We start from the raw sequence: 22,693 nt of genomic DNA, 5'->3' as shown, positions 1-22,693 counted from the left end.
ATAAATACAGAGATCTGTGGAGGAGGAGAAAACCCATCTCTCTACAAAAACCTTCCTTTCCTGCAAATGTGTAGGGGCTTCTGCGAACATGGACAGAGGTAATAGAGAATGCCCATATTTCCTCAATGCAAAGAGCATGTCAAATCAATAAAGGGCTTTTCTTGCTGAAAATGAGAGGAGCAAGGGCAGGGAAATGCTTTGCATGCTAGCTGGCGTGAAGTAGCCTCGCACAACTCCTGTATAATATATATGATTTTCAGTCAAGTTGCTTCTGGATTAATAGTTACGGATGGATGACTTTGGGTTGTTTCTTTTCCTTACAGTCTCTAATCATGTAGGAGGGGCAATAGCTGTCGCTATTCTAATTATTGTCGCACTTGTTGCTGGATTGATATGCTTCCTGTATAAGAAGAAACGACTGAATTGGGGCGGATTCTCTTCGGTACGCTATGAACGGGGGTTGTACGAAGATGAAACGGACACTATGTTTTCCAGAGATGGTGACTGAGGAACAGTTCCTGCTGGATTGGGCTGTTTAGGCATAATTTTATAGGTTTTGGTTTGGCAAACCTATACCAAATGTATTCAGTAGCAGGTAAATGCTGACCTCTGGGTTCAGTACCTATTTTTTGTTCAGGGTGTGACAGCAACCTTTCCCCCCACATTTGAAAGGAGGAGGGAAAGTCAACTGTGTTTCACCAACTGATTTAAACTCCAATCAGACTTTGCACTTTCCATGGTCTTTAAGATTTGCACATGCATTGAGATACAACCCTGAAACTGATTTTTGGACATGCTTTGATTTTTGAACATGCTCTCCTATATGAAGTATGATTGATGCCTAGAGAATCTTTTGGAATCGACTCACTGGACGCAAAATACATAATGTAATAACTTGTATCAACCATACTCTTTTACAGTGGTACCTCAGGTTACATACGCTTCAGGTTACAGACTCCGCTAACCCAGAAATAGTGCTTCAGGTTAAGAACTTTGCTTCAGGATGAGAACAGAAATCGGGCTCAGGTGGCGAGGCGGCAGCAGGAGGCCCCATTAGCTAAAGTGGTGCTTCAGGTTAAGAACAGTTTCAGGTTAAGAACAGACCTCCGGAGCGAATTAAGTACTTAACCCGAGGTACCACTGTACTTAAAACCTATTGGGGTACAGAAGGGTTGTTTTAAAGAAAGAAAGAAACTTGAAATGTTTTTAATACAAACTTGAAATGGTGACCTTTTTCAATAAAAGTTCCAAAGATCCCTCCCATCTTTGGTTCAGTTCTTTAGTTAGCTTTTTAGTTACAACACTTAAAAGAATAACAACAATTTGTCAGCCTGCATTTTGAAAACATTTTTAACTTTAATAAGCCATACCGTCCCCACACATACAAATGTAAGAGGCCAAATGGAAACCAAGGGCTAAATGAAAGATTCAGACCCCTAGTATGTACTAACTAGCCTATAAAGAGTGGAACCTGGAGAAAGATTGTGGTTCCTATTGATAATGTTTGACATTTGTCTTTATTACCTCTGCCATATTTTGCTACTTCTAAAGGGGTACTCATTTTGTTCTGTACTAATACAGAAAACACATTGAGCTGTATGTATTGTTAGCCCTACTTAGGTCCGTTAATTTCTGTGGGTGTCCTCTAAGTTGGTCTTCGTCAAATGCAACCCATTGATTAGCATCTAAAAGACACGCCCAAGAGTTTTTTTCTTGGTTCTATGTTATGACATGGTAGGAACACTTGGCTTCATGTGATAAGCTTTTGCACACAACCGGCTCACCATGTGGTGACAGTTGTCACATAGAGCAAATCAAAGTGGCCTCAACACAGTGGCCAACCCCTAACTGAGCTTTAGAAGAAGAGGGGTAATTATAAGACACATATCATTTAATATGTAGCATAATATTTGTCTCTTAGCCAAAATAAAGGGACAGCTTCTATTAGTATAACTCCATTAATTTAATAAAAATGTACCGTGGAAATATTTAACTAATCGTTCTGATAATACTACTGACTTAAGGAATGCTGTCAAAGGTAATACTAAAAAATAATTGGCTTACTACTCAATTTATTTTTATGCTAGGGGGGGTTTTGGCCAAAAAAGCCCCCCAAGAATCCCACATAGGTAGAGGATTCCCATTTAATAAACGAGACAAAAGCACTCCATATGCAAATAGAAAAGAGGTGCCTTAACAGATACATGAAGAAAATCTTCATGTACGAGAGCAGAAAATCATTGGATGCCTAGGGCTCTGGGCTGTTTTTCCTTGGCCCAACATCCATTGTTCTGCATACTATGCATAGAGATAGGAGCATGTAGCTACTCAATCTTACTCTAATTAGCAAAAGGAAAGCCACCCTATTAGCTTTCCTTTGGAAGCGTGTGTGCGTGCATGTGAGTCCCTTTTTTCAAGATTGTGTAACATCACCTATGGTGTGTGTGTGTGTGTGTGTATATATATATATATATGAGAGTAGGCCTTTGTCCAACTTCACACTTAGCTCTTGTGGACTGCTACTAGTCTCTTCCTGCTATAGATCTCTTCAGCTGGGGTATTTCTGCAGGACCATTTAAACTGTGCTACTCATGCATTTCTGCCCACAAGTGTCTTTTCAGTGACAGCAGTATAATAATCTTATCAGTACATAATAAGGGAGGGTGATAGTGTGATGTATAAGGAGGGCCACATATGTGGCTCTGCACACCTTTTTAAAAAAACATTAAGCGTTTTAGAGAGGAGATATTTAACTGGACACACAGTGTCTCAGACAATCTCCCAACAAGTGCCCTCAACAATACAGCAGTCCCAATAGCAATGAATGTGCTAGCTTGGGTAGACTGTGATCTCCCAAGATACAAAATGCTCCTCTTTTAATATCTGGAAATTGTGATAACACAACTGCTGCTGTTGTACAACAAACGGGCAAACAATTGGACATTTGTTGCACACAAAACGTTTTTGCAGAAAGGTCTTTAATATAGTGCCTATAATAGCCTATGAGGGACTGGTGAATGATAGTGGTGCATGTGTGTGTGCATGTACACACACACACACACACACACACACACAGGATAAAAAATGCACTTTGTATTTTGTATTTTTATTTTTGGAAGCATGATTTAGAATATTTAGATAAATAAAATGCCCATAACCAAGTCCTAAATTAGTAATGGTGAAGAAGCTTGTTCACTATTTAATAAAATTTGCATCACAACCTGTTTCTAATGTACGCCCTGACACACAGGTACTTGTGCCAAACAGATGACTGGTGTGGTTATCTTTGACAGCGCCAGTCACCTGCTAGGTGGCAGAGAAAAGAACAGGGGGCTATATTCAGCATACATACCACACACCAGGGAACTGAAACTGAAAAGACAACAGATGACCATATGTTAAAATATTTTATATTGCAAAGATTGAGACGTATGTATCTCCCAGCGAAGGCATACTCCATTAAGTACTCTTTTGCATGTGCAGTAGTAACCAGGGTTTGGGGCAATTTCCACTAAATAAGTGTGCTCAGCATTACTGAATTTATGACTATTTGCACTTGTGGGCTTCTTTATTGATGTGAATCTAAAAATGGAAAGTTTATTTTAAATATATTATCAGGGCTATTCAGTGATGCAAGATGTAGATAAATATGCACAAAAGATTCCAGTGTTTCTACAAAGTGTTTATTTGTATAATATTCTGATAGAATTTTTTTAAATTATGTTTTTAATTGTGTGTGCTGGGTTTTTTTTCTGGAATATCTCTTCTGCGATATTGTGGGAAATGTCATGATGTGAATGAATGCAAATGCCTTAATATATCTGTATTGAGAGTTCGCAACAAAACCTTCCTGTGGGTCATGGCCTTAGAAATACTGTAGTAGATTTAGTAGAAAGCTTCAATGGTGATTAGATTTGTACTTGTGAGATAATTTAAGCTGATTTCAGTGCTTTTCACCTGATTAAAAATGTTTTTGTACTCTTCAGTATTTTAAAAAAAACACCCACAAACATCAAAGTTAATAAAGCTTTAAAAAGTAATCTTGTTCTGAGGTGTCTTCGGTCCTTTTTTTTTTCCAAGAAGGGAAAATGGCATTAGCAGGTGAATACAGTCACAACAATTACTTGACTTGCAAGGAAGTTGTGTGCCTGTTTAGGCTTCCACTTCTCCTATACAGTCGTACCTTGGAAGTCGAACGGAATCCATTCGACTTCCAAAACGTTCGAAAACCAAAGTGCAGCTTCTGATTGGCTGCAGTAAGCTCCTGCAGCCAATCAGAAGCCCTGTCAGACATTCAGCTTCCAAAAATAGTTTTCAAACCAGAAGAGTCACTTCCAGGTTTGCAGCGTTTGGGAGCCAAAATGTTTGAGGACTAAGCTGTTCAAAACCCCAAGGTACGACTGTACTTAATAATAATTGCCAAGTGAGATGAGACACCTGGACAGAGCCCAGGAGGACTTGCTCCCTCCTCTTCTGCTTAATAAATAAACTGCTTCATAGGACTGTAGAATTGGAAGGGACCACAAGGAGGTTGGACTAGGTGATTCCAGTTCTATGATGCAGTCAGAGCTAATGGTGCTATGGGAAATGCTTTCACTCAGGGGTAGAGCACCTGCTTTGAACTCTTCCAGGTAGGGCTAGGAATGTCTGCTGCCTGAAATTCCAAAGAGCCGCTACCAGCTTATACTGTAGTCAACACTGAGCTAAATGGACCACAATGGTCTGACTTGGTCTAAAGCTGTGTCGTTCTCGTATCTTCAGTCATCAGCTAGACCACTCTGCACACTGCCTCTCCAGGTTCATGATGCTAGCCTTCCAGCATGTCATCAGCGCATGCATTAGGGAGCTCAAGAGAGAGAGAGAGATTCTATGTTTAACTTACTATGTTGAGGAAATTGATTCCTTTGCAGACACAGAAAATAACAGGAGGATGATACCCTGTCTGTGAATGGATGCAAGTTAGAAGTTTGTGAGTATTAAAGCTGTCCTCCAGGATACTGTGGTCAATGGTACCAAAAGTCAAGGACAAGCAAGATTACACTACTGCTCTCCAGACCAATGTCATTTACCAGGGCAACCAAGGCAGTTTTAGTTGAAGCCAGACTTAAATGGGTCCAGATAATATTGTTTTCTCTAAGCACATCTGAAGCTTGACCATTGCCATTCCTCATGAGCACCTTGCCCCAAAGGGGAATATTTGCCACTGGGAGACTGTTAAAAAAAACACTAGTTTCATTTATATCCTGGCTTTCTTCCATCACAGAACTTAGGGGGTCTCCTGATAGCCTACCATCTAGGCATTAAACTGGATCTAGACCTGCTTTGCTTCCTGGACTTTTTTTTCTTTCTTTCTTTCTTTTTGCATCTGGATTATGCCCTTGAAGGAACAACATGTGCAATGCACATACCACATTACATTACAGTACATTGCACTTAATCCAATTTTAGTTGCATATTCAAACTAATTGCAAAAAACACAACAGATCAGAGACATGTTGCCTCTCTGATATGCAGTTAGGCTACAATGTAACACTTTAAAAACTGAAAACCAATGGGAGTTCCTGATAAATGTGGGTAGGATGAGATCTGTGGATGAAGGGTGGTATACAAATTCTAATAATAACAACAACAACATAAGAGTCGGCAAGGCATTGAGTTTAAGATTTTATCTGAAAATAATAATCTGAATTTTTGAATTTCCTATTCTGTTTCTCCATAGCTGGTTTTTAAAATTGCTGTGCAAAGAACTCATACCCTGAAAAGTTAACTTGCTCTTTGAGGTGTTAAGGGCAACACTGTAGAAGCTGAGGTTAAAATTTTGGAGATGTGTTGTTTTCCCCCCACTTTTATTGTAAACGAAACAGACCACGTCGCTGCAAAACGGTAACTTCCATGTTGTCAACCTAACCATAAGCATGTTTACTTGTAAATAACTGTGTTCACTGCAGCTTCCTCAAAAGGGCACAATGACACTTGATACTGGCGGCAGCACATAAGTAGAGTGTCCGCTTTGCTAATTCCTGCCATCTCCAAGATAGGGCTAGAAAAGTCTCCTGTCTGAAACCCTGGAGAACTGCTGCCAGGCAGTGTAAAAGCTGAACTAGTGGCCTGAATCAGTGTAAGGAAGCTTCCTATTTTATTTATTCTGTCCTTTCTCTCTCATTCTCTCATGCACACAGACACCATTTAATATTTTTTTCATCCAGCTGAACTTTTTCCTTGTCTCGAACAGCAGCTGAGGGGAAAAAACTGACTGGAGGGAGGGAATTGAAGGGTTCTGCACCACTCACAAGGACTTTCCCACTTGAACTCATTCCATACTTTGCTATACAGGGTGTTTGGCAGGAACCCACATTTTAAGATCTGGGTGTGCTGCCATCGCATAGTTGTGCTCTAAGGTTCCTAAGGGATTGCAGCTGTTAAAAAGTACCACCATGCCAAATTTCAACAGGTGACGGTGGTGAGGTCTTTGCAGCTTTACAGAGAGTCTTGCACAAAATGAAATTTGACACTGGGTTAGATGCGGAACCAGTAAGAAAAACGTGTTGTTGAAACATTTATTAGAACTGGAACAGGGCCAATGGGAAATCCTAATCCTGTCAATATTAAACAAGTTCCATCAATTTCAAAGGTATAGTTACTATCACTGAAATTAATGATAATGCAAAGCAGTTTACTTTGATAGTTTTCTGTATATTGTTATTAAAAATGCATAGCATTCCCATATTGCTGGTGTGCTAAGGAAACAACACTGATACCCTCTACTGGTCAGTTTGCATATAACTTAACTGAAGAAGCATTTTGTAGTTCCCACTTTTCCAAACACTAACTCAAGCCAAGTCTCTACCACCCAGGGAAAATACTTTTAAGGTAATTTAAATTTTAGGTTAAAAAGAACAGATAACTAACCTAACTTGCAATTGTTATTATGTCTTGCGTAGAAAGGTGATTGGCATTACCAATATTATCACACACAGACAAGACCTCATTATAACTAGTACTGTGACATTTAATGTTCCTATATTTTGCATCCCTGTGCAAAATTCAATTGATCAGTCAGTAGTGGATTAGTACTGATTGCAAGCACGGGAAAAAAGAAGTTATGCTGAAATAATTAGCACAGCGTACAAAAAGATTTTGCATCTGACAGAAGCACCAATAAGCTAAAAGATTCCTCGAGAGGAAAAGAGCCAGGTGATAGCTAAAAGATTCCTCGAGAGGAAAAGAGCCAAGTAGTTTAAGTATTTCCATTAAGTGCCGTTTTAACTTTACACACGGAAACTTAAGCAGGGAGGTTCCAATTGCTTCCGACCGCCTTTTCCCAGCTGGGTGGGACGCGAGGCGTTCGACAGGAGCGTCCCTTTGATGACGGAAAGCTGTGCCAGTTGAATTTCTGCCTACACTTAAAGACGCAAAAGCCCCCAGAGGCCACATTGGATAAATTCAGCTGTGCATTGGAGTGCTTTGTAGCTTTTCTTCGTGACCAGCCCCTTCCGCCAACTGAGGAGGGGGAGAGAGAGAAGTCCCGCCACCCAGTTCCCCTTGCAGAAGTTTGCTGGACCTGCTGCTCTCCTCCCTCTCGCTTCCGAAGCCGGAGCACGAGCCAGAGTTCGCCCACGCCCACCCCACCCCCGGCTACCCCGCGGGCGGCAGGGAGTGGGTGGCGTCGTCGTCGTCGAGCCCCGAGTGGGCCGGGCTCGGACGGAGCTTGCTTCGCTGCGCCATGGGCGCCCCCTCGAGCGCGCGCTCCTGCCTCCTGAGCGGCCTCCTCCTGGCCGCCGCGCTGCCTTTCCAAGGAGCAGCTGCAGACGGTAAGGGAGCGGGCTCCTCCCCCCTCTTTTCTTCCCGCTAGTCCCGGCCGGGCGCGCCAAATGAATGCGGGGCTGGCAGCAGGGCGAGGGGGTTGCTCCTCTTCGCGGCCTCCGGGTTGCGCTTCCCCGGCTCGCCCGCGCGCCCTCCTCTCCTGCCTGTAGCGCCGTCGCCCAGGGAAGCTCTCCCCGCGCGAGCTCGTGGCGAGAAACGTGGATGTGCCTCACGCGCAGGGCTCGCAGTGCGACCTCGCTGGGACAGTGTGGCGCAGTGGGTAAAGCAGCAAGGACTTGGTGGGGAAATCTGGCTTCAGATTCGGAACTCGCCCATAGACCTCCTTAGGTTTCCCTGAAGCACTTTTTCCATATCATTTAGCTTCGGTGGGGGGGGGGGAGTTATTGGGAGACCAGTATGGTGCCCCTAAGCTCGTCGGGGCTACAAATAAATAAGGTAAACAAACGCTGTTTAGTTAGAGGAATTTGAATAAATAAAATGCTTATTCCCAATTGTGCATTCAAATGCGGCTTTGCTCTCTCAAGTGAACATTTGTAGGGCTGTCGCCTGAATCTGAGGCAGTGCAACGTGACTCACTTTCACATTTGGTTTTTACTTCATGCTGGTACTGCATATTACAAATGGCAATTTACAGAGCAATTTGCCTAGGGTTACCTTAGTTAGCCTTCCTACCAGTCTCAGCTGGAGTCCAACATAGTAGCAGCTGCTTTGCTACAGCCCACCTGGTGTGGGTCCCGACCCATGGGATTATACCTATGGTATAATACTGAGCTAGAGGGACCAGTGACCTGGCAGTTTACTGGCTTAAACTATGGCTTATTGTGACTGTGCAAAATTGAAAGCTCCTAGAGAGGAACTCCTCTCTGCCCCCCTCTTTTTTTTTTTTGCACCTGCACTGCACTGAGCTATGTCTAGGTTGGACTTAGCATGTCTTCCAAACCTGGGCTCCTAGCTCATCTCACTTACCAGGAGCTGCAGCCAGAATTTGGCTCATATTTTATTTAGGTATAAAGGGATTTCCCAATGGAGAACCATTACTTTCCTGAAGGCTTGGGAACTAGTGTTTCTCTCTCATTAAAAAAACACACAACGTATAAAGTATGTATAGCATATAAAATATCAAGTTATAATACAAGAGATGAAGTTGTTGGATCAAAATCTCACATACACTACGCAATTTCTGCCCTTGGCAGCATGATTTCTACTGGACCCTGAAGGATGTAAACTGGACCAAAGGTCCTACAGTTTAGGCCAGGGGTCGGCAAAGTTTTGTGGCTTGGGCCAGCTCACGGTCCCGCAGACGCCATGGTGGGCCGGAGTGCGCACACATGCACAAACGCTGTTTCCAGCGCTCCTTCTGGCACAGAGGCGTGCGCAGCTTCCCATTGGCTGCAGGAGCTTCCTGCAGCCAATGGGAAGGCGGCTAGCATCACGGAAGGCAGTCCCCGCGGCATACAGGAGCTGAGTGAGCGGCAGGAGTCCATGGGCCGGTTAGATGACCCCCATGGGCTGCTTGTGGCCCATGGGCCTTAGGTTGCCAGCCCCTGGTCTAGGCAATGGTTTCTGCCTTTGTGGGGTATGAAGGTAAAGGCACACCTGACCATTAGGTCCAGTTGTGACCGACTCTGGGGTTGCGGCGTTCATCTCGCTTTATTGGCCGAGGGAGCCGGCATACAGCTTCCAGGTCATGTGGCCAGCATGACTAAGCCGCTTCTGGTGAACCAGAGCAGCGCAGGGAAACGCCGTTTACCTTCCCGCCTGAGCGGTACCTATTTAGCCCCCTGTAAAAAGAGGGGAGGATGTCCAGCCATCAAATGTATTAAAATATACTTGTAAGTGTGTTCTAGTTTTAAGTTTTGCTTTACATTTTAGTATGAGCATGAACTGGAGAACCTGTAATTTAATATAATACATTTTAATTCAGAAAACTGTTTCAAAACCTATTTTAGAGATCTGTTCTCTTTAGGACAGATCCCCCAACAACTCTGTATTGTTCATTGGTCAGGATGAGGGAGGGATTGTATTTGGTTCATCTGTCCAGAGCTGAATGGGGGGGTGGGGGGTGGAAGAGGGAAGAGGTTTTGCTAGGATGAGATAATACATACCAAGATATATCATGTGACCCACAAGCTTTTAAGGCTTCATCATCACAGGAAACAAATCGGACAATGGGCAAATTAATTTCCTGTTTTCTCCATAAGGAGATTAAACAGACTTGCATTACTCTGGGTAGTTGTTTGTTTGAAGTCCATTTGGCTAGTGCACAGATGTTGAGAAAACATGAGTCAAAGTAAACAAAACCTCCAGTCTCATGGCCTGAAAAGAAACAGTTTCTTTTTCTGTTTCTCCCTATTTTGGTTATTGAGATCTATTTCATGAATCATATACACGTTAATTCATATATCCACTGCTAAAATAATTTGTATGTGTAGGTGCGAGGGTGTGTGTGATCCTGGTTACGTTGTGAGGCCATCTATATGCGTAGATATACTGTGACTCTTTTCAGGATCAGAGCTTAATTGTTGAAATGCTTAGCAACAAGGGAGAATTCATTGACCACAAGGGTGGGCCAAAAAAAAAAGGTAGGCCACAGGATGAGATGCAGTAGATCTGTCAGTGTTTTCAACTGTTATTTTCTGAAGTGAGGTGTTAAGACTCCTTGGCTTGTAGCAACTGGGATGCAGATTGGTCAGCTAAGGCTGCTAGCCTTACTTACCCAGGAAGCGATTTGATAGGACTTGCTTCTGAGTACACATGGTTGGGATTAAACTCTGAAGTCTGTTGCTCAAATACTGCAAAGGGTAATTGACTCCACCTTCTGAGAAGACAACACTTTGTTCCTGGCTCTGCACCACTCTATTCCAGCAAAAATAAATAAATGTTCCAGTAAAAGGGGGGGGGGGGGGAGCTAGCTGATTGTGCAAGATCCTCATCCCTGAATTAGGGCATTTTTTTGTTTGTTTAGCTTTTTGAAGTGAGAAGACCATGGCTAAAAGGAGAACAATGCATCCACCGGCAGCTGCACCCATCTAATATATATATAGCCTTGCTAAGCAGTGGAGAGTCACTCTAATTTGAAAAAAAAAGAAGTGTGTCGAATACAAGTGCATACTATTATATGTGGACAGCTATTTGAAATAATAGTTAATTTTTTCAAACTTGAAGAATGGATTTCTCACTCCCCAGCACTGTAATGTATACCTTTCATTTGTTTTGTCTTTTTCGGCATCCTTTAGGGATTAACAAAAAACAGCTGGAGCATAGGGCTGGAGAACGTAGATCTCTTGCATTATGCTGACTCCCTCAAGTTTTGCAGGAGAAGCAGCAGGCTTACATATTCCATGCACGTTCTGGACTTTCTCTGCTTGGAAGACCTTTATGAAATTGAGCTTAAATGTATAGGGAAGAGCTGAAAAGTCCCAGATTCAGGTCTTGGCATCTTGAGAAGCAGCTGGTCAAGAGTCTTGTCTAAAGCCTTGGAGAGCTGCTGCCAGTAGTCTTCCTGTGTTTCTCTGAAACATTATGAACCAGAGACTTTTGTACCATCAAAACGTTCAAACAACAGCTATTGTTTTTCTGACCCTTGGGTAGTTTCCCTTATCTCATGTGTGTTACTCCATCCATCCTCCTAGGGTCTTGTACAGGGACCAAATAACCCAGTCTCAGCCCACCTAACTTCACACCTTACTACGCATCCAATGGAAAGGAGAGTTTATCACTATATTTTAGCACATTGCAGAAAGCCAGCCTCCGCAGTCTTTAAGAAGCAGGATGAGCGCTGACATAAAGGAAGCATTTCTTGTCGTGGCAAGGAACGTTTAAGAAAAAACAAGCCCAAGACAAAAGCTACAAAGTTTTATTTCCAGAATACATACTGCATTTTTAACATTTTAACATGGTTACATGAAATCAAAGGAGTGTTGGCGGTTTGGCTGCATCTTGCCACATGTAACTGGACATGTTATTTTTAAAATCGTTGTGGTATTTCCAGTTCTTTCTTTTCAAAATGAAAGTATATAAAGTATGCCATCTGTTTGTTGCCCTAGACATATGGTACCCATATTTGTTTTTTCCCCCCCAGAAGGGGTGAAGTAGATTCTTTGGTCAGTGAGTATTTCTGTAACTATAAATAAACAATGTTTTATAGTTGAAAACAGGGCTTTGGTGTTAGCCTACACTTTAAATGAATATCTGTTATAACTTCTGCTAGATGGCTGTCTGTTTTCTTGATTGTAGGCAAAACACAAAGATTTTAAACTACTGCTTCTGTCTTCAATTATTTTGATGGAGAGAGAGAGCTCTGTAGTGCTTACAGTATTAACTCCTTTTTTTTTTTTGCCGTTTTATCCAATTTCTCCATACAGGTAGGCCCATTATAATCAATAGGTTTAAGTCTGTTGATTTCTATGAGTCTAGTCTAAATATGACTTAGTTGTATATCACCCACATATAAAAGTTACAGACAGAGGTTTTTAGTGGAGATTAATGGAAACTTGATTCAACCATGGGTTTTGTACTCTTCTCAACCTATGGAAATCACGGGAAAATCCAGCCTAGGGTGACACAGCGACCACAGCTTATATCCATAAAGTTGTGAAAGACTTCTTCCACACACGGTGTTTGGGTTTCAGCAAGCCAGTGGTAACCCACATATATGAGATGTGCAGGCTGCCAGTAGTTAGGAACGATAGTTATAAATGTTACAGTGGATCTGTTGCATTCTTACTTGCTTTGCCATCTATAAAACAGAAATAAGGCGAACAATGCATATAGTTATGCGTCTATTCGATGCTAGTCTGTTGTATAGAAAAAGCTGTTCAGATCAAGACTAATTGACACTAATTGTTCTCTTGCAGAGCTGAACTGATTTTAGGATCCTCCCCCCCCCCTTTTGTACTTCTTTCCCCTTGCAAAATGTTCCAAAAGCAAATTTTATTTGTGCCCTTGGCAGAGAAGGAAAAACACACAAACACAAAATGTACTTACGTAGTTCCTTTTAAACTGTTCTTTGTGGTTTTGAACACGGACAAGCAATTTTTCATCTTAAACAGAGCTGAAAGTGCCTCTGCAGTACAAACCCACTAATGTTTTTTGCAAGGCAACAGTTTCTATAAATCTTCTTCTGCGCCAAACCTTTTTAGGCATTACAAATATACGCCATCACAAAGCATCCATATATAAAAATTTAAAATATATACAAATATAAAGGTAAAGGTACCCCTGCCCGTACGGGCCAGTCTTGACAGACTCTAGGGTTGTGCGCTCATCTCACTCAAGAGGCCGGGGGCCAGCGCTGTCCGAAGACACTTCTGGGACACGTGGCCAGCGTGACAAAGCTGCATCTGGCGAGCCAGCGCAGCACACGGAAACGCTGTTTACCTTCCCGCCAGTAAGCGGTCCCTATTTATCTACTTGCACCCGGGGCTGCTTTCGAACTGCTAGGTTGGCAGGCGCTGGGACCGAGCAGCGGGAGCGCACCCCGCCGCAGGGATTCGAACCGCCGACCTTTCGATCGGCAAGCCCTAGGCACTGAGGCTTTTACCCACAGCGCCACCCGCGTCCCATAGATATACAAATATACAGCCATGTAAAATATGTAATAATAAGGATTTTCATTGGAGTTTCTTCCCGCTAAATAGTGCCATTCACCACTCTTAAGAGAAACAAAAACTCAGCCACCCTTGCAGTTACTTCCAGGTTAATGTCAGACAGATAAAATCTGATATATTCATTGTGCCATGATGTAAAAATCACAAGTTCTGTTTCCAGCAGGCATATCTGACTTCACATCAAGCAAGTAGTTATAATAACTAAAGCAAAGAAGAAAAACCTTTACTGCTGATTGGCTTTCTTTTCTTTCTTTCTTTCTTTCTAAAGAAAAGCACATATATTGAGTCATTTTTATTTCATTATCCCTGACCATTGGCCAGTGGGGACTCTGAGCCAACAACATCTGGAAAGCCATGGGTTTTTCATACCTGGCTTTAAAATATTCCACCCTATTTCACAAACACTCAGCGCGGTAGTAAAATAATTAGGGCTGTTGCTATTTTCATATATCTATCTATCTATATCTATCTATCTATCTATATATATTTGTTTTATCATGGATTTTAGTGGGTTGATTAAATCAGCATATACTTTCCATCTCTCTCCCCCATCTCTCCATCTCTCAAAAAAAAAAAAAAAACAGTTGGGGAAGATGCCACTGCCACTATGGGACCTCAATCCTTATTGAGCTGTTTTTAGGGTTCTCACCCACTTTGGTGTTTTCACCTAAATGTTTTCGTACTTGGGCAAACCTGAAGTTTTTCCCAACCCTGCTGATACTTCTGCCTTGTTCAAAGATGTCCCTGTTGTAGCTGCATATGCAAAGGCTTTCACAGCCTGAGCATGAGATATAGAGGAAATTCATCAGATGCTGCTTGACTTTTCCTGTCTTTCCTTATACTTCTAGTACAAGGAGGAGGGTGCCAGTTTAGCTCTGAACAACTTATTGCGATTTTTTTATGCCGGTTAATTAGCAGTGGCCTTTGCAATGTAGGTAGTGCTATAGCTGTCCAGGAAAACACTTTGGATGAGACAAGACTTAGAGGAGAGAGCCTTGAATTTATAAGAAGGCTGTTCCAAGTAATCTAGAGCCTAACTAAAGATGATGGTGGAGATCCACAGCTGGATATCTTGCTTCTTAGCTTCTTAGCAAATAGAAGCTTCTACCAGAAGTGATCACTGCATGATCACTGCAGATGGTGACAGCAGCAGTCATGAAATTAAAAGACGCCTGCTTCTTGAGAGAAAAGCAATGACAAACCTAGACAGCATCTTAAAAAGCAGAGACATCACCTTGCCAACAAAGGTCCATATAGTTAAAGCTATGGCTTTCCCAGTAGTGATGTATGGAAGTGAGAGCTGAACCATAAAGAAGGCTGATCGCCGAAGAATTGATGCTTTTGAATTATGGTGCTGGAGGAGACTCTTGAGAGTCCCATGGACTGCAAGAAGATCAAACCTATCCATTCTTAAGGAAATCAGCCCTGAGTGCTCACTGGAAGGACAGATCCTGAAGCTGAGACTCCAATACTTTGGCCACCTCATGAGAATACTCCCTGGAAAAGACCCTGATGTTGGGAAAGATTGAGGGCACAAGGAGAAGGGGACGACAGAGGACAAGATGGTTGGACAGTGTTCTCGAAGCTACCAGCATGAGTTTGACCAAACTGCGGGAGGCAGTGGAAGACAGGAGTGCCTGGCGTGCTCTGGTCCATGGGGTCATGAAGAGTCGGACATGACTAACCAACTAAACAACAACCAGAAGTGGGGGATTTGGATAGGAACTATGGTGCTAAGAGAGGGTAGGTTAAAATTTCCCCAGTACCATTTTGCCTATGAAAAACTCTCTTTGCTTCCATGAGCTGCAATTCCCCCCATTGCAAGTTTCCTCTAAAGAAGCAAATAGCCAGCGGGGGTTGATTTTTCCTTAGAAAAAGGTGCTGGGGAAAATGATGGAAATGTCCAGATCCAACTCGGGGCCCCTCCCAGTTGTTGTTCGCTAACTTTTAAAGTTAACAAGTGATCTAGTTTGGCCCTCAATCATAAAAAGTGCACAGGTCTGATCCCAAATCCCACTGACTTTGCACTGGATTTAGTTGTGGCTCACATATGCTGGGTTACAACCATTGCATGGTGTTATTTTTCTACAAACATCTGGAGCACTACTTGTATTATTTTTTTAAAAAAATGTTTAGTGAAGTGCCCAGGACACCATGTGGTTTGGAGTAGCTTCAGAAATAGAACTGTTATAGCAGAAATGGCAGTGTGTAGTAGCAGTTCTACTGTATGGCACAGATGAAATGGGGTGTAGGCTCGAAGTGTAGGCTGGAAGATAAGGCTCTAAGATGAGTTTTCTGCCATCTATAGCCCAGGTGTCATCCTTCCTGCATTGTTGCACCCAGTAGTTTTCTAAACTGCTTGAGTTGTCCCCAACAAGCCTTCTCCAATTATGAATCATGGTGCACATTAAGATCTTCCTTGGAACTCCTGTTCCATGTGCTCTCATCATCTGAATGGTGGGTGGTCACTAGAGATCCAGCCTATTCCACACTAGCACCCAAAACCTGGAACTCCCTCTCTAGGGAGATTCCCCTTGTCCCTTCCTGGTTAACTATCAGGTGTTTTGCAAAGGCGGTATCTTCTGGTGTCTTGTCTTTTTACTGCCATGGATCATTTTCCTGCTCTGAAGCTTCTTTTGATGACCGAGTTTGTCTAAACAATTTTGTTACAGTTTTAAGTATATTTATCAGGTGCCTTGTGAATTTTTTTATCAAAAGGCAGGACGCAAATATACAGGAAACTAATTGTGACCATTGTCTTCCCTAGTTGCATGTCCCTCTGCTGCTTGGCTCTCTTTTGGAAGGAGCTGCTATGCTTTACTTGAAGGAACGTTGGAAACTCTCGATGATACCAGGGAAGTCTGCAAGGGAAATGGTAATACAACTAATCCCTCTCCAGTCCCTTTTTGAGTCACTAATGAGATACTTAGGCTGTGGCTATGCTTGAGGGCTGCGTTTTTTTGGGTACATTATTTTTTGTAATTATTATAGCTGTGACAATAAGGGTAATTATAGATCAAGGGAGACTAGCCTAAGGCCCTTCAGATGCTATTGGGAGTGTTCAAAGCATTTCACAAATTTATCCTCCCAACAGCTGAGTGAAGGGTTATTGGGCTGTTGTTTTAATTTTGATTATGTATTTTGTGGTTTTATATTTTGATTTTATTCTGTGAACCACCCTGAGATCTGAAGGTATAGGGCGGCACACAAATTCAATAAATAAATAAAATAAGGCAGGGATGGGAAACCTGTGGCCCAGCAGTATAACCAGTAGTCAGGGATGCTTGGGGTTATAATGCAGCAACCTAGAGGCCCATAGTTAGTCGACCATCGGAGATAGAATGTTATTCTGATCAGAGCAGCAGCTTTTCTTGCAGCAGCTTTTCTTGCAGTACAGTGTATCAGTATTTCATCCTGTTTGATGCTTCAGTGGCTGCTCTGATTTAATTTGCCCATTCCGGAGTTTCTAGTAATCTACCAGGTCCAGATTCCCACAAATTTACTTCAACAGGCTTTTAATTGTGCTCTTGACCATATCCAGGGGAAAGGAGGGGAGTAGTTTGCTATTTCATTGTTAGCCCAGTCTTTTTAAAGCTTTTTTTTTTAAAAAAAACACATTCTGGGAATGCTTTCAATTTGGGATTGTGTGCCACACATGCTCCTGTATGTCGCAGCAGACACACTGGCATATTTGAGGCCACAGACACAATTAACTAGGGTTGTTGGGCTGGGTGGTTGGGCCTGTTTGTCTTTCATGAACTGGGGCGGGGAGAGAGATACGCAAAATCTAATAGTACTTGAGCATAAGAAAAGGTCACACATGAGCACTATTTCTGTTCAGCCTATTTTAGACGAAGATCTGACAAAGCGCTGGGATTTGATTTTTGGTGTTTGTTTGTTTCCCACCCACCCCTTCAAATGCAGCATCTGGAGCCGACATTATAAGCATAAATAACAAAGAGGAGAATAGCTTTATTCGGAGTACATTCTGCACCCACTGGCATGGTCCGGAATACATATCATTGGGCATGTTTTTTGATACAGATGGTAAGTGAACAGAAATCTCAAAAGAAACATAGAGTCTGACCTTGGTTTAATTTTGATGGTATAATCAAGCACAGGGGTCGGCAAGGTTTTTCTTGCCTGGGCCGGATTGGTGTACGTGCGTGAGCATACACACGTGCCCGTGATTTCCAGCGTCTGCACAGACACAATTTCTGCCACTGCAGAAGTGAGTCCCTGTGCCGCACTGCACCAGTTTAGCGCAGCACGCAGGCAGCTCAGTTCGGGGGCAGCTCATGGGCCGGTCAAACAACCTCCGTGGGCTGCTTCCAGCCCATGGGCCTTAGCTTGCTGACCCCTAATCAAGCAGCTAAAGAACAATCCTAAGTAAGTTCCAGTGGTCTCAATAGAGCTTCCCTTTGAGGTGGCAGAGAACACTTTGTGGTGGTGAAGGGTTTGTGCTTGTGTTTGTTTTATTGCAAGATGTTGTTACTATATTCTGATGTTACCAGTCAACCACATATTACCTTTAGCAGTACAAAGTCGATGTGAGGCTTGCTCTTCCCCCTCCTCCTGCAGGACAAGGACTGTAGCAGATTTTCATTTCACTTTCCAGAAGGCCTGGCTTGTTTGTTACCCATGAAACTAAGATCATGGCATAAAACAAACTCTGGTTAATTATAAAAGTTATCTTCATAACTCCTGCTTTTGAAGCTAACTTTAGAAACTGACTGGAGTTTGTTTTAAACCAGGATCTTTGCTTCTGGAAAGTGAAATTAAACTCCCACCCACACAGGAGGTGCACACAAGGCAGAGACTTATTCCTACACACACAAAAACCAGCCTTAATGTTTTAGGACTTTAAAACTTGAATGCTGGGATTTAAAGCATATTTAAATATCATCCCTTGTGAACAACTACTACAGTAGTATCCATGGTTTTGCCATTTCATTTTGTTGCAGAGAACGTTTTCAAATGGTACGATCAATCCAAAGTGAATTTTACAAACTGGATAGAGGAAAGCAATGAGGAGCTAATAAACACCTGTGCTGTTATGCAGACATCATCAGGCCGATGGAAAAAAGCAGCCTGTGAGCACCTCCCACTGACTGAAGTCCTTTGTGAAACCTCCAGTATGTAATACCCACACTATTTGTTATACTATAAATGGTTTCTTCTTAGTGCTAGATTTCAGAGTTCAGAGGTTTGCAGGGAATTGTCTTGGGAGCAATTAGCACTGCTACAGGTAAGAATTTTACTTTAAGAGCATCTTCTAAACATCTTCCCCTTAGTCTTAAGAGATCAGCTACACAAAATTTTGCAAGATTACTCAAGGAGGGTTAACTTTTGGGAAACTGTTTTTATGAATACCCCTATAAAAAGCATACCAGTACTAGCATTGCTTTTGACTAGTTATGAAAGATTCTTGGAAAGGCAATGGTGTTGGTTTGGTTCCTGCTTCCTGCTTTTATCACATTGGAACCGAAGGACAAGACTTCATTTCTTAACATCGCAGAAGTCTTAATTAACTGGAGCAGTCATTTCTGCACAATAAAGGATTCTGCTCATTTTCTGTCCCTTCCACATTAACATGAAGATCAGGTGTTTCAGAAATGAACTTCTCATATGCATACAGTGCACAACATTCTTCAATGCAAGTGAATAGGAAAGGTTACTGGGATTGGGGCCTGAAGAGCATAGAATGCTGTGTTCAAGATTCAGGATGTTAGGACTGTCAGTTATTAGTGAAAGCAAATTGCTGCTTTTAAGATAAACACATATTAACGCTTTTCATTTTCTTTTGCATGTATGCTTGCAGTTCCTTATGAAAAGAAGTATTTACCGGGTGAGTTATCTTTTGGTTCCTCCCCCCCCCCAAAAAAAAATTCAGTAGTTGAGCTTTGAAAAGAGAGCATTTTCTCTTGGTTATTCAGAACTATTGCGCTTTGTAATTGAATAAGGAAACTGCAGCATTCACACTTACCCTGTGATCTGTGTACATATTCAAGTGGTTAAAGTTAATGTCATGGTTGTTATTTGTTATTATTATATCATCAGTATTTCTGTCCAATTTAATTTGGTTACAAGCAAGTAGCAGAGACACCCAGAGTTCTGTGTTGTTACCCAGTAGTTTTACCCTGATTTGGTGTCACATAAGCTTTTTACGCGGGTGGCGCTGTGGGTAAAAGCCTCAGTGCCTAGGGCTTGCTGATCGAAAGGTCGGCGGTTCGAATCCCCGCGGCGGGGTGCGCTCCCGTTGTTCGGTCCCAGCGCCTGCCAACCTAGCAGTTCGAAAGCAGCCCCGGGTGCAAGTAGATAAATAGGGACCGCTTACTAGCGGGAAGGTAAACGGCGTTTCCGTGTGCGGCTCTGGCTCGCCAGATGCAGCTTTGTCACGCTGGCCACGTGACCCGGAAGTGTCTCCAGACAGCGCTGGCCCCCGGCCTCTTGAGTGAGATGGGCGCACAACCCTAGAGTCTGTCAAGACTGGCCCGTACCGGCAGGGGTACCTTTACCTTTACTTTAAGCTTTTTTAGAAAGGAGATTGTGTATAGACATGCTTGTCACTAGTGGATACTACTCTGTAGAACACCAGCAGCTTTGGGAATAAAGTGCCATATAGAACAAGATAACATGAAAGTAAAGAGGTTACGAAGTTTGTCTCGTAGGTATGCTATGATAAATTAACATTCATATACTATCTGATGTTGTGTATAATGAAAAATGTGAGAATGTTGTCCACCGAGCTACCTTTGTGTTCCATGGTAACTTGTAGAAAAGGAACTATTTTCTAAATAGTTGCAAACTGGTAATTAGATCCAAGCAAAGAGGCAATCACTACTATTAGTGTGCCAAGTGTGATAGCAGATAAACATTAGCTGTAGTGTAGAAAGAATGTACATAATTTGACTACATCCCATTGACGGAATCCCTGTATTGTTTCAGATGAAACCGCTTGGACAACTACCTTAGTCATAACTTCAACAGTAATTGTGGCAGTGTCTGCAGCATTTCTCTGGTACTTATATCAAAGGAGGGTTTCTTCTGGAACAGGATGTACAGCATACAGTTCCACCACTCAAGTGCCAAGCAGTGATGAAGTGGTTCTTGTAGAAGAAGAAAATGAATATACTGCCTAAACGGTATTTATTTATAACATAATTACAGAAAGAACAACAGTGGCTCCCAAGAAATATACCTCAAGGAAAAGACAGTCTGACATTATTCCACATGAAGATGAACGACCGTCAATGGTAAATTAAATTGCTCTTACGCACAGGAAGTAAATTTCCATCCATGCAACTGTTGTACCATTTTCACAAACTGAACTTTCATTCTATTGTGTTTTTCACTATGCAAAAAGGCCTTGGCACAAATTGAACTACCAGTTTGGTTTCGGGAGAGGTTAAGGCTGGCTAGAGGAGAAACAGCAGCAGATACAGTCCAGCCAAAGTTAAGCACTTCCACAATTGCTTAATATCTGCAACTGTCGGCCTTCACAGTGTTTAGCTTTGGCTAGGTAATATATTGGAGGAAAGGGCAGCTGTACATAGAAACCTGCTTTCCGTCCAGAAGTAAGTGGTCTCCTACATCCAAAGATTCACCTCTATCACTCTCACCTTAAGCTATTGTGCTAAACTTTGCAGATTATGTTGTGCCTGAAGAACTTTTAAAAGCCCACACCTGAAGCCCTTATTTACATTAACAAATGGCATCGAGAAACAAATGACAAACTACAATTATACACTTTTCAATTGTTTCTGAAATCAGAATTCCAGTTGTAGAGTGGAACCATCTGCAAAAAAGGTAGGTTTTGTTATTATAAGTTTCACCATAACACTAGGGCTGGTCCTGTTGTCAAGTCTAAGATGTTATTTCACAAAGCCTCCACAAATGTTTCTTGGAGCATGTAGTAACTCCATCCTTCATACCTTTAATCATGAGGCCATGCCAAATGTTTTTTTAAAAAATTGGTCTTCCAAGCTGAAATGTTGCATACTATAGCTATAGCTACTCCATACCCGAATGCCAACTCCTCCTATATTAACACAGTGGTGGGGAAAATCATGCGTGTGTACATGTCTCTATATTTTTATGTGTATAATTCTGATATAAATAAATAAAAATACCTTGTTATATATGAATTCTTTTTGAGAATGACAGATGGAAGGCAGAGCCCTCTTACACCATTTGTTTTAACACTATCAATTTGCCATTGGTCCCAAAGGAATAAACCCAAACAAAAAATTGATTTTAAATTACTCCAGTATGAAATAAACATGTATTTTCTTGGTGCCATATTCCAAAAAGTGTTATTGGGGTTGTTGTTGTTTTTCTTAAAGTGTTAAACAAAACCTGACATTAATTAGAAAAACTTCACTGTGCTATCAGGAAGCCCTGGAAAAACAAAACAAAGATGCCTAGGAGGAATATGGTGCTTATAGTAAATAAAAGAGAATTTGTTTTTTCAAAAGAGCATTGCAAATAATAAATCAGTATTGCAGGTTTGAGCACTATAAGCATCTTAATTCAGGTGCTGAAGTAAAACCGCCATGGAGAAGCATTAATCCCTAGAAGGGGAAATCTATGGGGTCCAACATGCTCCACTGCATTCTGTAACGGTTATTTTTGGAGAGAGAGTACCTAGAGAAATATGGTCATGCTTTCTTTTGCAAAATCAAACAATGCATTCTAGTGTTAAAGTGTATACCCATATAAACAAAATTATACAGGCAAAATGCTGTTATTCCTCTCGACCCTATTTTGAGATGTTGGTGAGGATAACCCAAAGTGGCTTAGGAGTCTGAGACACCATTTCTCATTCATTTGAATAGAGGCATATGGTATCATCTGTGGCTAGTAAATGTAACTATGGAGGGAGAGGAATAACATACTGCAGGACAACTGACCCCATTATCATTCAGAAGTATATGGCTCATGAAATATTCCTAATCTGCAAAAACCAGTTTGCAAATACTTCAAATAGCTGCTGGGGTCCACAGCAATCAAACGGGGGGGGGGGGAGCACTAAAGGTGATTAGGCCTTCCTAGCATTATACACATTAAGTAGTTCAATAAAGCAGTTTATAGTAAAACAATAACAAAGTACTGAAAGATGTTTGTTTGAGAGAGTAAGCACCATCAATTCTTGAAATGATTGAGCAGGGGACAATACTATGCAGGATGTTTACCATATGTTAAATTGCAACTAGTAGCTCAACTGAACTAGCACTTAAACAGATTGCACATCTCTGTGG

The 22,693-nt window shown here is 42.0% G+C and overlaps 1 protein-coding gene across 6 annotated transcripts in view; it reads left to right on the top strand.

Annotated features, from left to right (window-relative positions):
- LY75 (lymphocyte antigen 75) overlaps nucleotides 1-21,572 on the top strand; it is a 67,033-nt gene extending 45,461 nt beyond the window's left edge. For 2 of the 6 annotated variants that reach the window (XM_077936524.1, XM_077936518.1), the window contains exons 35-39: nucleotides 16,201-16,308; nucleotides 17,358-17,480; nucleotides 18,398-18,573; nucleotides 19,248-19,281; nucleotides 20,382-21,572. In XM_077936524.1, coding sequence (XP_077792650.1) covers nucleotides 16,201-16,308; nucleotides 17,358-17,480; nucleotides 18,398-18,573; nucleotides 19,248-19,281; nucleotides 20,382-20,575 — 635 coding nt within the window. In that variant the 3' untranslated portion in view covers nucleotides 20,576-21,572. Of the gene's footprint in view, nucleotides 1-323; nucleotides 4,041-16,200; nucleotides 16,309-17,357; nucleotides 17,481-18,397; nucleotides 18,574-19,247; nucleotides 19,282-20,381 lie in introns of those variants that run through there. The other 4 variants (XM_077936557.1, XM_028746757.2, XM_077936534.1 and 1 more) reach the window with 3 other exon arrangements.
- Nucleotides 21,573-22,693: the final 1,121 nt, after the last annotated feature.

Source organism: Podarcis muralis, chromosome 1, assembly GCF_964188315.1.
Source record: "Podarcis muralis chromosome 1, rPodMur119.hap1.1, whole genome shotgun sequence".
NCBI classification, from domain to species: Eukaryota; Metazoa; Chordata; class Lepidosauria; order Squamata; family Lacertidae; genus Podarcis; species Podarcis muralis.
This window is presented reverse-complemented; position numbering and strand designations above follow the sequence as displayed.